Source organism: Thunnus maccoyii, chromosome 19 (assembly GCF_910596095.1).
Source record: "Thunnus maccoyii chromosome 19, fThuMac1.1, whole genome shotgun sequence".
Taxonomy (NCBI): Eukaryota; Metazoa; Chordata; class Actinopteri; order Scombriformes; family Scombridae; genus Thunnus; species Thunnus maccoyii.
Window position 1 is genome coordinate 4,837,513 of NC_056551.1, and position 12,249 is coordinate 4,849,761.

The 12,249-nt window shown below is 38.3% G+C and overlaps 1 protein-coding gene across 2 annotated transcripts; it reads left to right on the top strand.

The window, feature by feature from the left end:
- The first annotated feature begins 54 nt into the window (after nt 1-54).
- pum3 (pumilio RNA-binding family member 3) lies at nt 55-11,979 on the top strand. 2 transcript variants are annotated; one of them, XM_042395944.1, is made up of 18 exons: nt 55-141; nt 1,443-1,510; nt 1,594-1,797; nt 2,191-2,377; nt 2,572-2,647; nt 2,983-3,076; nt 3,782-3,848; nt 4,099-4,273; nt 4,384-4,487; nt 5,368-5,446; nt 5,648-5,746; nt 6,627-6,680; nt 6,853-6,933; nt 7,063-7,205; nt 7,364-7,586; nt 8,688-8,775; nt 10,139-10,229; nt 10,342-11,979. In XM_042395944.1, exons 2-18 carry the CDS (start codon nt 1,444-1,446, stop codon nt 10,469-10,471), a joined length of 1,962 nt encoding a protein of 653 aa, XP_042251878.1. In that variant the 5' UTR covers nt 55-141; nt 1,443; the 3' UTR covers nt 10,472-11,979. The 2 variants fall into 2 exon arrangements, with proteins under 2 accessions (XP_042251878.1, XP_042251877.1); XM_042395943.1 differs by lacking the exons at nt 55-141; nt 1,443-1,510; nt 1,594-1,797 and having other exon boundaries at nt 2,196-2,377; nt 10,342-10,467; nt 10,549-11,979.
- The last annotated feature ends 270 nt before the right edge of the window (nt 11,980-12,249 follow it).

Genomic DNA, 12,249 nt, shown 5'->3' on the forward strand with positions numbered 1-12,249 from the left:
CTTTTCGGCGATAAAGAGTTGTCGCAACAACCTACGTTTTACGGCAGCGACTATTGAATGTGATTGGACGTTGTGTGCCGTAAACCGTGTTGGTCACAGAACGCATGGACAGAAGGAGCAGCGTGTGTGAACAGCAGAAGTGTAAGTAACGCTAGTAAACATGCTGTAAACTGTGTTATTGGAGCGTTGTTAGTATAAATAACAGAACACAGAACCGCGAGACGTTTATCTGTAGTTCAGTAATACTTGTTGACATGCTTTCTTGATGTTCTTAGCTAACTAGCTCGGGGGGAAAATACCCAAGTAAAAGTAGCGACTAACAGTCTAAAGCACACATGAATAAATGTGCTGCAATAAAATGTAAATTTAACCAAGTCATTACCAGTAAAAAATGTTAATCAAGTATCAAACATTAGATAGTCTTCAGAGTTTTCATTAATGAGTCGTTGGCTAAAGTTAGCTGTTTTCATGTTGTTGGTGGATTATTTAACAGTACCTCCCTTTAAGAACTTAAGGTAGAACAACTGACAAAAGTTTAGTGGAGTTTCACTGACGTGTAGGACTCTGATAAGATGGGACCAGCCAGTAGAAATACTGTGTAGCTGCCTGTGTATTATCAAATAACAATAATGTTTATTTCTATGCTGAATCTAGTATGTTTAGATTTGATGAACATTCTACATTTACCTGTTGTAAACAGCTCTTCTTTTTTATATAAAGCTCTTCATACTAATATGTAGACACGAATTTGACACGTTGACACGTTTTCCTGCAACGTTTACGTTTCTTTAAACTTGATCTTTAAATGTCTTATTAGACCAGATAATCTCCTTCAAGGACAGGTTCACATTTTTTCAAGTCTGTCTTAAAACGACAGTCAGATGTCCATATGAACAGTGAAAGAGGTTTTCCTCACTGTAATTATTCCTCCTGTTCATACTGACTATTAAAGATCCCCTTCAAATGTGCATTCAACGTCAGTGATGGAGGCCAAAATCTACAGTGTGTCCACACAGTCATTTAAAAGTTGATGTGAAGCTTATATGAAGCTTCAGCAGTTTGAGTTAGTCATATCAAGTGGATATCTGACACATTTACAGTCTTTTTAGCATCAAATTCCCTCTTTGTGTTTCCTCAGACAGTGTTTCCCTGTTGAGCTGTGGTGGAAGTATAGTAACATTAAGAGGGACTTTGGCACTAAAAAGACTGTAACATTGAAAGATATCTACTTGATTTGACTCATTTTGGATGAAGCTTCATATCAGCTTCAGATAAACTTTTTAATAGATTTTTGAAAAAATTGTGAACCCGTCCTTTAAATCCAGTTAAAAATGTAGCCTGGAAATATGTGGGACTTTGGAATGTAAAATGTTATGCAGCCCAGATATCTGATTATTTGTCTCTTTCTGCTGTTGTTTGTTTCTTTCTTGGATACATTTTAGGATGGAGGCAAAACCCAAAAAACCCTTCTCCCCCAAAGGTGGAAAGAAGTTTACACAGAAAGGGAAAGGTAAGCCGTGTATAACCAGCTAGCAGCTACGTGCACCGTCACTTTCAACCAGCTTTGTCATCTGCATGTCTCACTCTGTCCAGACTCTATAGGGACCAAACTCGGTGGAAAACCAGGCGGTAAAAAGCCCTTTAAACCGTTCAACAGCACAGAAAGGAAAGGCAAACCGGGCAAGAGTGGAGATGGCGGCAAGAGAGAACACAAACCTGGGTTTTCCAAAGATGGGAAGGGATTGAACAAGAGAAAAATGTCGCAATTTAAAGCCAAAGATGAAGAAGGAGGAGACGGTGAGTAAACATCTTCATCATTGTCTGTGAGATTATAATGTGGATATGTATGTGTGCATATTTGAAGTATTTTACTTCTCATTGCTGCTGATCATGTTCCTCCTGAATTCATAGTTACTCCCCAACAAGAAATATAAAAAAACAAAGGAAAACCATCAAGATTGCGTGGCCCCAAGAGGCAGGAACACACCAGCTCTGATTGAATCTCAGCTGCTAACAGCTGCAGCTGCTAATCTAAAGACAAAACAAAAACTTATCACGGGCCTGTGATTGGCTGCTTGTTTCTGTGCTCTGCTCAAAGAAATAGTACCGCAACCTGAACCTTTGTTTCTCTGTCGCTTGAATCTTTTGTCCGTCGTGATTATTACTGAAATGTCATGTGTGTGCGATCAGGTCCAAGGGCTAAGAAGATGAAGAAAGGCGAGTTTAAGCCGAAGAAGAGAGAGCTGACAGAAGAGGAGCTGAAGAAGAACAGGCAGCAGAGGAAGAAGGATCTGAAGAAGAGCAGGCAGGAGGCGGAGAGGAAGGACATGTTCCAGATCATCTGTCAGTCCAAACAAGTGTGGGGAGACCTCAGGAGGTACACAAACACACACACACACAGTGGGAGGTGAACCTCCTAACCCTGGCTGTCTTTGTGTCTTTTTTAGCTTTTGAAGTAAACAGAAAGTGAAAGTTTCATCATTTAATGTGTGATGTTGAGTATAATATATCTGCTACTGCTATTATAAACTCATTGACAGATGGTGATGGTTTGTGTGTGTGTGTCAACAGGAAGAAATGTGACCAGGACACGAAGAAGAAACTGATGAAGCAGCTTCATGATCTGATCCGTGGGAAGATCAAACAGGTGAGCGTCTCTCTGCTTTTCCATCGGTTGTTTCCTGCAGAATTGTTGTCTTGTTTGTTTGTTTGTTTGTTTGTTTGAAAGAGCAGATCAGCTATATGTCACCAAAGTGTGTCTGGTCGGCATCTTATCACCTGTCAATCAAACAGTGTGGGTGGGACCATGACTCTTCTTTTATTTTTGCTTGATTTACATTGAGCAGCACCTATTTTAAAGGATAATTCTGTTTATTACAACTTGGGTCTTATTTGTAGTTTTGTCTATAATAATAAAAAAGTTGAGATGTGGAGACATGAGACATAAAAAGCCTCACTCTTGTTGTTGTCTCCTACCTCCAGATGGCGTTTGCTCACGACTCTGTGCGAGTGCTGCAGTGTTTCATCCAGTTCGGCAGCCACGAGCAGAGACAGGAAGTGTTTGAGGAACTCAAAGGTGAGCAGACAAGTTTTTCTTTACTCAATCAAACTCCTGTTTCACTCCTCTGTTCTGAGAGAAACACAAACTTCTAGCTACTGAGTCAGTCGTTGTGGGACACTGAGCGAGAATGTGTGTTGATGTACAAATACTGCAGTGACACATTTCATCAGTCAGTTCTGTCTTTAAATGAAAAGCAGCAATGAGATGAATTGTTTCCCTCGTTTCATAAAAGTCTGATCAGCTGTGTGTGAGACATGAATGTGTGATCTGGAACATCTGGAACTCATATTTGTGGTTTACTTACAACATTAAAGGTACACAGTAAATGCCTGGTTCTCCATCATTAAGAACTTTCCAAGTTTTAAATTATATTAGTGTTAATTTAATGAGTGTTAACTGTAATCTGATTAACACAGAAAACATAAACAACTGAAATCCTTCTTTAGAAATATGTTATTTCTCCTTTTAACCTGGACATGTATCATAGATAATATCACAGAGAGAAGAAGAGTCTTTCAAACACATTAAATATTGGAGTCATTTCCATTTAGTCACATGTGACAGTGGAGATCTCAGTATGTTGGGTAGAAATAATTTGATGTGTATTTACATAACTTCCACTTTCTCTACAATATGTAAGGTGTTCAATTATTCTTTTACAGATGAATAACCTGCATTATCATATTATTTATTTTTGCATCTTTTCCTCTCCTCCTACAGATGATGTGATTGGTTTGTGTAAGTCACAGTACGGCAAACATGTGGTGAAAAAACTGCTGATGTACGGGTGAGTCAACACATGACATGTTGCATTTTATAAATATATGTTGTCCATAAACGAAGAATCAAAATGTAAGAAAAAAAAATTGGAAAAAATCAAAGTATTGCACTGAAAATGAAAACTGAATCTAGGTGTCACGACTTGTTTGTTGTGTATTGATTGTGTGTTGGTGATCTGGAGTCAGTAAACTGTGTTTAGTTAAAAGTGGACATGTTTGTATGAACTGTGTGTGTTTGTTTGTTTTCTTCTTCAACAGGAACAAGGAGCTGTTGGCAGGTGTGATGCAAACATTTAAAGGTCACGTACGTCCGATGCTCCGTCACGCCGCTGCCTCGTCCATCATCGAATACGCCTACAACGACAAAGCCGTGCTGGCACAGAGACTCATGCTCACTGAGGAGCTGTACGGAAACACCTTCACCGTCTGCAAGGTACACACACACACCTACTGACTCCTATACTCCCTCCCTACGGCGGGACTCACCGTGTTAATGTGTGTGAAATATCTGCTGACTGACCGGCTGTGAACATTTCTCTGCAGTCTTCGGTGTGTAACACCATCGAGAAAGTTGCAGAGGAGAACCCCGACAAGCTGAGCAACATCATCGATGAGATGAAGCAGATTCTCACTCCCATGGCCCAGAAGTAAGACCAAACATTTCAAACACAAAGAACAGACACACCAACAGAAAGTTTAAACTGAACTGATCTGTGCAGAGAAATAGTTTTAATTCATGCTTTATTACTATCAGTTTAGCAACCAGAGTCAGTGGTTTGTTCTGATTAATGGAAAATGAATGAACATTTTTTATAATTGATTAATCATTTAAGTTATTTCAAGCAAGTTCTTTAGTTCAAGCTTTGGGAGGATTTGTTGCTGTTTTATAGCTTTATAAATTCAATATCTTTCATTTATCATTTGATTTGTCAGCTCGTGTTCTGGGAACTTATGATGGACAATTTATCAGTTTTCTGACATTTTATGGTTGAAGGATTAAAAGGAGAAATAATGGTTGGTTGTAGGTCTACATCAGAGATAAAGAAAAACAAACAAACACACAAATAACAAACAAAAAATTATTATGTGAAATGCAAGCCCTTAAAAGGAAATGGATGAAAAGTGAAATTCTCACAGTTGAGGATTGTTTTAATGTGATTCATGTTATTTTTATGGTGGAAAAATGCTCGTTGAGCTAGAAAGTGAAGTTATTTATTGTGTAAGTTAATTTAAGTTAATAAACTTTGCAAACTTAAATTCATATATGCAGCTTTCAATCCCCCTTTTACATTTCTAATTTCATATAATTTGAATCAATATTTGTACTTGAAAATATGGAGAACGAGGACTATTTTCCAAATAAGAAAGGGAATAAAAAAAGAAAAATGAAAGAATTCATCATGTTCATAATGCATTTCTTCCAGCATGGTTCTTGAAAAGCAATCTGAATCTCAGCATCTTATCAATAAAGTATTTAAAAGACAAAGATTCCCTCATGTGACCACAGCATCTGTTGTTGTGTTTCAGAGAACAAGTCATCAAACACTCTCTGGTCCACAAAGTTTTCTTGGACTTCTTCCTGTTTGCACCCGACAAACAGAGAACGGTGAGCAGCTCTGTCAAGTCTCACATCATGTTTTATAAATATTTGTAGAAGCAGCATATTTCTGAAGTAGAACTATTAGCAATAAATTAAAATGTGGATATTACAACTTAATAAAAATGGATGTTTATTTAGTGCTGACTGTATTCCTCACTAACCTGCCTCTTCTTGTTGGTGTGTGCTGTGTCTTCCTGATGTGAGCAGGAGATGATTGAGTCCATCAGAGAGTCTGTGGTCTACATGGCTCACACACACGATGGAGCACGAGTGGCCATGAACTGTCTGTGGCACGGGACGGCCAAGGTGTGTGTGCACATACACACACACACACACACACACACACAAAACATTAAATTTAAAAACTAGACTACACCAAGGACGAGGAACACAATCTATAGTCCAAAACATAACAGCAATAAAAATATTAACAATATGAATAAAGCTACAAGCCAAAGCCATGCTGGCTAAAAGTGGAAAATTACACCCACATCAGACACTGTAGAGTCAAATAAAGTGTGGTTGCAGGTAAAATAAAGTGCATGTATGAGGTGTGAATAGTGCCATGCATAATCTACTGAAGCAGACTTCAGTGTGACTTGTAAGGCTGTCTGCAAAATACATGTCTGTGTAATGTTTCATATATACATTGTCCTCAAGTACTGTATGTCACAAGCATACCACCTGATATATGTTCTAACTTTACTGTAAACTATGAACAGGGGTCAGTTACTGATATTAAACAACATACTGCATATTTATATCAAACATTACATAAAACAATGAAAGGGAAGGCTTTCATGCGGATTACTCAGCTGACAAACACATCTAACTACATGTGTGCATTAGCTGTACTCTAGGAAAAAAACAATATACATAAAAATAAATATCACATCGGGAAACTTTTTATTATACACTACTGTCAAGCTGCTGCACTTCCTGCCATCAGTCTCTCATCTACACTCGCTATGAATCCCCTTCAAAATTCCACAGTCAGGCTGTGATGAAAGGGTAGACTCCTCCTTATTCATGTCCCTGTAATCCTTAGATCAGCACTCTCCACACCTCATATACATATATCTGTATTACATGAAGAGATTTAGCCTCTCAATAGCAGGAAATAAAAGAGCTGAAGTAACTAAACACGTCTTTGTTTTGAGTAAAAGGTTTTTGTCTCATGTTTCAGGACAGAAAAGTCATCATCAAAACTATGAAGACATACATGGTGAAGTTTGCCATGGTGAGTTCTCACTACTGCTCATTCATTCATTCATTCATTCATTCATTCATTCATTCATGAATAGAAACAAGCTGACAGTATATTATTAGCAAATGGGAATGAAGAAAAGATCAGAAATATCTGATCACACACTTCCTGTTGTTCAACCCTGCTGACTGTTATTTGTCCTCAGGGGGAGTTTGGTCATCTGGTTCTTCTGGCCATATTTGACTGTGTGGACGACACCAAGCTGGTCAAACAGGCCGTTCTGTCAGTAAGTCTGATCTCATGATGCATCATGAGACTCAGTGATAATCCTGTTTGATTTTTAGGACACCTGCAGTCACTGTTTAAACAAACACTCGTACTGTATGATGACATCACCTGTTTCCCACCTGTTCAGGAGATCTTGGCGTCTCTGGATGAGGTCATCAGTAATAAATATGGTAAGAAGGTGCTGTTGTACCTGCTGAGCCCCAGAGACCCGGCTCACCTGCTGCCTGAGATCATCAAGGTGCTGGAGCAAGGAGACGGAAACACACACAGGTAACAGCTTTTACACACATGCATTATTTAGCTGCAGCAAGCTTCAAGTCTCCACAAATATATATATATATATATATTTAGAAATGAACTGAAAGAAACATCAGCCTGAAGGAAGGATGGATGTAAATGATGAAAGAGTTCTGTGCTTCTCTCATCAGTAAAAAGGACACAGCGCTTCGGAGGAAGGAGCTGCTGGAAGTCGTCTCCCCTCCGCTGCTGAATTATCTCTCTGAAAACACATCAGCCATGGTGATGGATAAGGCCACCAGCGTCACCGTCAGCGACATCCTGGCGTCAGCCAGCGGGGACCTGCGGCCCGCCATGACGGCCGTGGCTCAGATGGCCAATCAGGAGTTAGTGCCGGGAGGGATCAAAGGAGAGGTGTGTGTGTGTGATGAATATAAGTCTTGTAATTTATCAACAGGTTCATCATTTTCCAACCAGAAACAGAAAGTTTCTCTTCAGTGCAGCCAGCAGCTTCATGAACAGACTGTCTGTGTGTTTCTTGATGCTCATTTAATATTTAATAAATCCTGGAATTATTTATTATTCAGCAGCTCTGGAGGAGCTTTAAATGTTGTCTGATGGCAACAACACAAACATCAGTTTGTGTTGTGTGAAAACGTTATGTTGCTCTTTTGGTTATATTCATATTGCATAAAGCAGCTCTTCAAAACAAAAGTCACATGGACTCATGTAGTGTAGAAAAACTAAAAGTATGAAACTGCTGGTTGTTATTTAACTTCACAAATGAATATGAGCTTAGTGTATTAACATGCTAACATGGTGAACTAATGATTATTTTATAAATGATGAATGTGCTGGTTATTGTTTTGATAAACAGATGAATGGTTTGCTGTATAAAAGGAAACAATGAAAACACCTTTCACAGTTTTCAAGGTGACGTCATCAAATGTTTAATGTTTTTCATCCAGCAGTTGAAAACCAAAAGATGTTCAGGTTACAATAATGTTAAGACAGAAAAAAAACAGCAAATCCTCCGACTGGAGAAGCTGAAACCATCAACTGTTTGAAAAATGACTTCAACAATGAATCAATGATCAAAATAGTTGCCAAATGATTTTGATAATATTCAACTAATCGTTGCAGTTCTAGAATATTACCTGCTGAACATCAGAAAGTGAAGATTGTGAGCATGTTACCATGCCGACCTTATTAACTAGAGTTAATGTAATTATGAAAGCTTCAATAACTGCATTGCTTTGAAGCCTTTGTTGTCATTTAACAAAAGAAACTAAAGTTATCAGGTGTCGAAACACAAGCAGCCAAACAAGAACTTTGACTACATAAAATCTTAATTATTTAAATCAGCAATTATCAAAGAATACGTGAACAAGATTATCAATCTGATCAGACATTTGATGCCAACTTCCAGTACTTGACAGTTTTACCAAAAGAGTACTGAGGTTTGATACTCAGTGACTGTGACTGTTGGTTGAGTCTCTGCTCTTCACTCTGTAGCTTCACATGGCCGAACATCCAGCAGGACACCTGGTGCTGAAATGGCTCATAGAGCAGGACCTCACACTGTCAGAGGCCGGCAAAGAAGGTAAACAAACAAACACACACACACACACACACACACACACATATGTTTCAAATTTTAAAATCTTTATATCTCTGCCAACTGTTCTGCAAAATCATCCCAATAATTTTAGGGTTGATTTCCTTCTTTCCAGTTAGCTGACGGTCTCAGTTCATGTTGTGTTGTTTCTGACTGATGTTGACATTAATACTATCCAACAAACAAACACAATCAATTAATCACACAATGCACAGTATTGTTATTTTCACATGACCAACGCTGCAATCATATAACCACTGTGAGTGAACTCTTTCCCATCCACCCATATGATTTATATTATTTCACATTTCATCCACTGTAAGACGCCCTCACAAAAACAATTCCCACTAATTGTGATGAATCTGAATCAAATTGAAACATTCTGCAAATGAATCACTTCATGTCTAAATTTAACAAATGATACTGAACTGAATAATTAACCTGTAATGAAAATAAACTAATCAGCTGCACAGCTGCTAGTTTCTTTTCTCACCTGTTTGCATGATGCTAATGAGCCCCAGTTTGTTCCTCTAGTTTTTACATCTGAGTCACAGAGCAGAGCATCTGTCACTCTGCAAAATAAATAGCTGTCCATCATTTAACAACATGTTAGCGCTGCTCTGAAAGTATTTCCACTAAGACTCTGCTCACCATCTGGATGAAAAATATTCCATCTGCTGCACGATAAAAAAAGATTTGACTAAGTCCTGACTCTTGTTTTTTAATCTAAACAAAAATAAGGTAGCTGTAAATAACATGCTCAACTTGATTGATGTGAACACCAGTTTAAAAAGTTTTATCATCAGTTACATTTACATCTTTGTGTTGTTGTGTCTTAAAAAACAAAGTTTGTAATATCTGACACCTGGATGAGGAAATATAATCACAATTTGGGAAACAGATTAAAAATCCTGTTGTAAAGCAGAATATGTTTCCATTCAGATGGTCAGAGGAATATTTGAAGATTCTGGATACCTTCAGAACAAGTGTTGTTGAATCACCCTGTGTGTGTTTGCAAGTGAAAGATCCTAAAGTATCAAAATCAGAGAAAATATTATTGAACACATATTGCTTTTCTGCCTGTCCAGGAGTTATGTGAAAGTGTGAAATGATTTATAAATGGCCACATGGGGGCGCTTACTGCACCCAAAAACTACTCAGTTCATTGTCGGCCCAACTTTCCATCTAAATGCATTGAAATCAGTTTAGATTTTCAGATTTCCTGCCAACAGACAGATAAGACAGAAACTCAGCCATCCTGGTGACAGTAAATAAAAGTGAAAAGATTAATGACTCTCCCTTCTCCTCTCTCTCTCCCTGTTCCTGTGTGCCTCGCTCGCCCTGTCAGAGCGGTTTGGCAGGATACTGGTTGACACGGTGGGGACGGACAAACTGAAGACCTGGGTCAAAGCCAACAGGGGAGCCATGGTGCTCTGCAGGTCAGTGTGCAGACTCACACACTTGTGATGCAATGCTGTTACTTAATGGTTAAGTTAGAGAAGATGTGGTTGTGTCTGGTTTGTAAGTATCTGTCTGTGTTATTGTGCGCAGCCTCCTGAACAGCTGTGACAAGTCCGTGGCGGCGGAGGTGAAGGAAGCGCTGAAGTCCATCACGTCAGAGCTCAGCAGCATCAGCAACAACAAAGGAGCTGAAATCCTGCTGGAGAATCTGAACAAGTAGAGACTTCTTATTCCAAACAAACTCTTCCCGTGAAGCGCATCACTTCCTGTGCAGCAGTGACTCATTTTATTTTCCAGGGAACATCAACAAGACTGAGTGTTTGTAGCAGCAGACGGGAATGTTATCAGGAAGTGGATACGACCCGGAACGCTGTTGTTTGATTTCAGTCACTGATGGATAAATGGACGTGAGTTTGTCTGGAAACTGTTGAGGATTATATCTGTGAATAATGAAAGATGAGGTGATGCTACCAGCAAAACAGGTTAAAATACACAGATGACGTATGTAAGCAGAGTTCAATTTTATCATACATGAACTGTACATTTCACACCAATTCACTATTAAAGCCTTCAGATAATGGCAAAGTCTCATCAGAGCTGGGTGGAGTAACTGGGCTGAATAAATAAATAAAGGCTAGTTGCTACAAACATTGAGGGGTGTTGGAATCAGATGTACTGTAATAGTTTATGTCCTACATTTGGGATGTTGTACATCACAGCACGGATTCATCAGTGCAACAGTCATGTCATACTCACCTTCTCTTTTTCAACATGCATACTGTTTTCTTTTAGTAATTAATTTAAATCACTTATACTTTGCCGTTTTTTCACTCGCTGTTAAGTTATTCAGTAATCTTCATTTCTTGTGAGTCTAAAACATCTTCAGGAAGTGTTGAGTATCATTGACTCTACATGCAGTGATGAGTATGACATGACTGTTGTAGTGATGTATCAGTGCTGCGGAATCAAGACAACATGTAAACATGGACAAGTGTTGAGTTTGTATTAACAGCAAATTAAAACAGGAACAAAACAATAACCAGGGAAGCTTCTTACTAAAATATGGTCAAATGTGTGTAAAACAAGAACTAGTGAGGAAGAAGGACGTCTCTATGTCTTCAAATAGAGACCTGCTCCTCTTTGTAGTTTAGGTAAAGAAAACTATTTGAGAATTTATGGCATACAGACAGGTTGAAAAAACTTCATCACAAAAAAGCATCACTTCTCTCTAGTGGTTTCTATCCATACAGATACAGATTTCATCCGTCCAGATCTTCAGATTTCTGCCTTCTATGTCCTGTATTTCCAGACATGGTGTCCCTGTTACACTGGAAACTGTTTCTTCACTAGAAAAAACAGAGTCAGATATGTCAAAATTATCTGCGAGGCAGGATACAGTCTAAAGGTTGTTTTGGTGATTCGGGTGAACACTAGGCTGTACAGTCAGTGGATACAAACAGCAGAACAGGTACTTGCTGTCCAGTCATCCTGTTTGTGTCATCAGGTTATCAATTTATCACAGATGTATACATTAGACCTCATCCCTCTGCTGAGGTAAAAGAACTGATGGTTTTGTTTGTTTTTTGAGGTATTTAAAAAAAAAAAGAAGAAGAAAAGTTAACAAAGATATTGATTCTGTTTCAAATATTTTGTAAAATTTTGTACTTTGTGAGTGATTGTTTTATCAGCTGGAAAGAAAATGGCAAAATAAAGATTATTGTGACTAAATTGTATGTCAGACTGTTGTAACCAGAGAATGAAGAATAAAAAGCTTTCATTAACACAAGATGTGTATTTAAGAAAAACAAATGACATATTAAAGGGCTCAAGTCAACTAATAATTTAATAAATTTTAGCTAAATATATCAGTATGATTAGCTTTACTAGACCACACATCATAAGATCAACTGTTGTTCTCTCATCTAGCAAACATACACAATGGTGTATGGAAGTCCAGGGCTGCCGATATTAAAGTGAAACCATATCATGAAATTAAAA

Coding starts and splice junctions, on each gene's coding strand:
- pum3 (XM_042395944.1), top strand. CDS start 1,444: ATGGAGGCAAAACCCAAAAAACCCTTCTCCCCCAAAGGTGGAAAGAAG. Junction 5,447..5,647: donor CACCCGACAAACAGAGAACG/GTGAGCAGCTCT, acceptor TGATGTGAGCAG/GAGATGATTGAGTCCATCAG. Junction 7,206..7,363: donor GGAGACGGAAACACACACAG/GTAACAGCTTTT, acceptor TTCTCTCATCAG/TAAAAAGGACACAGCGCTTC.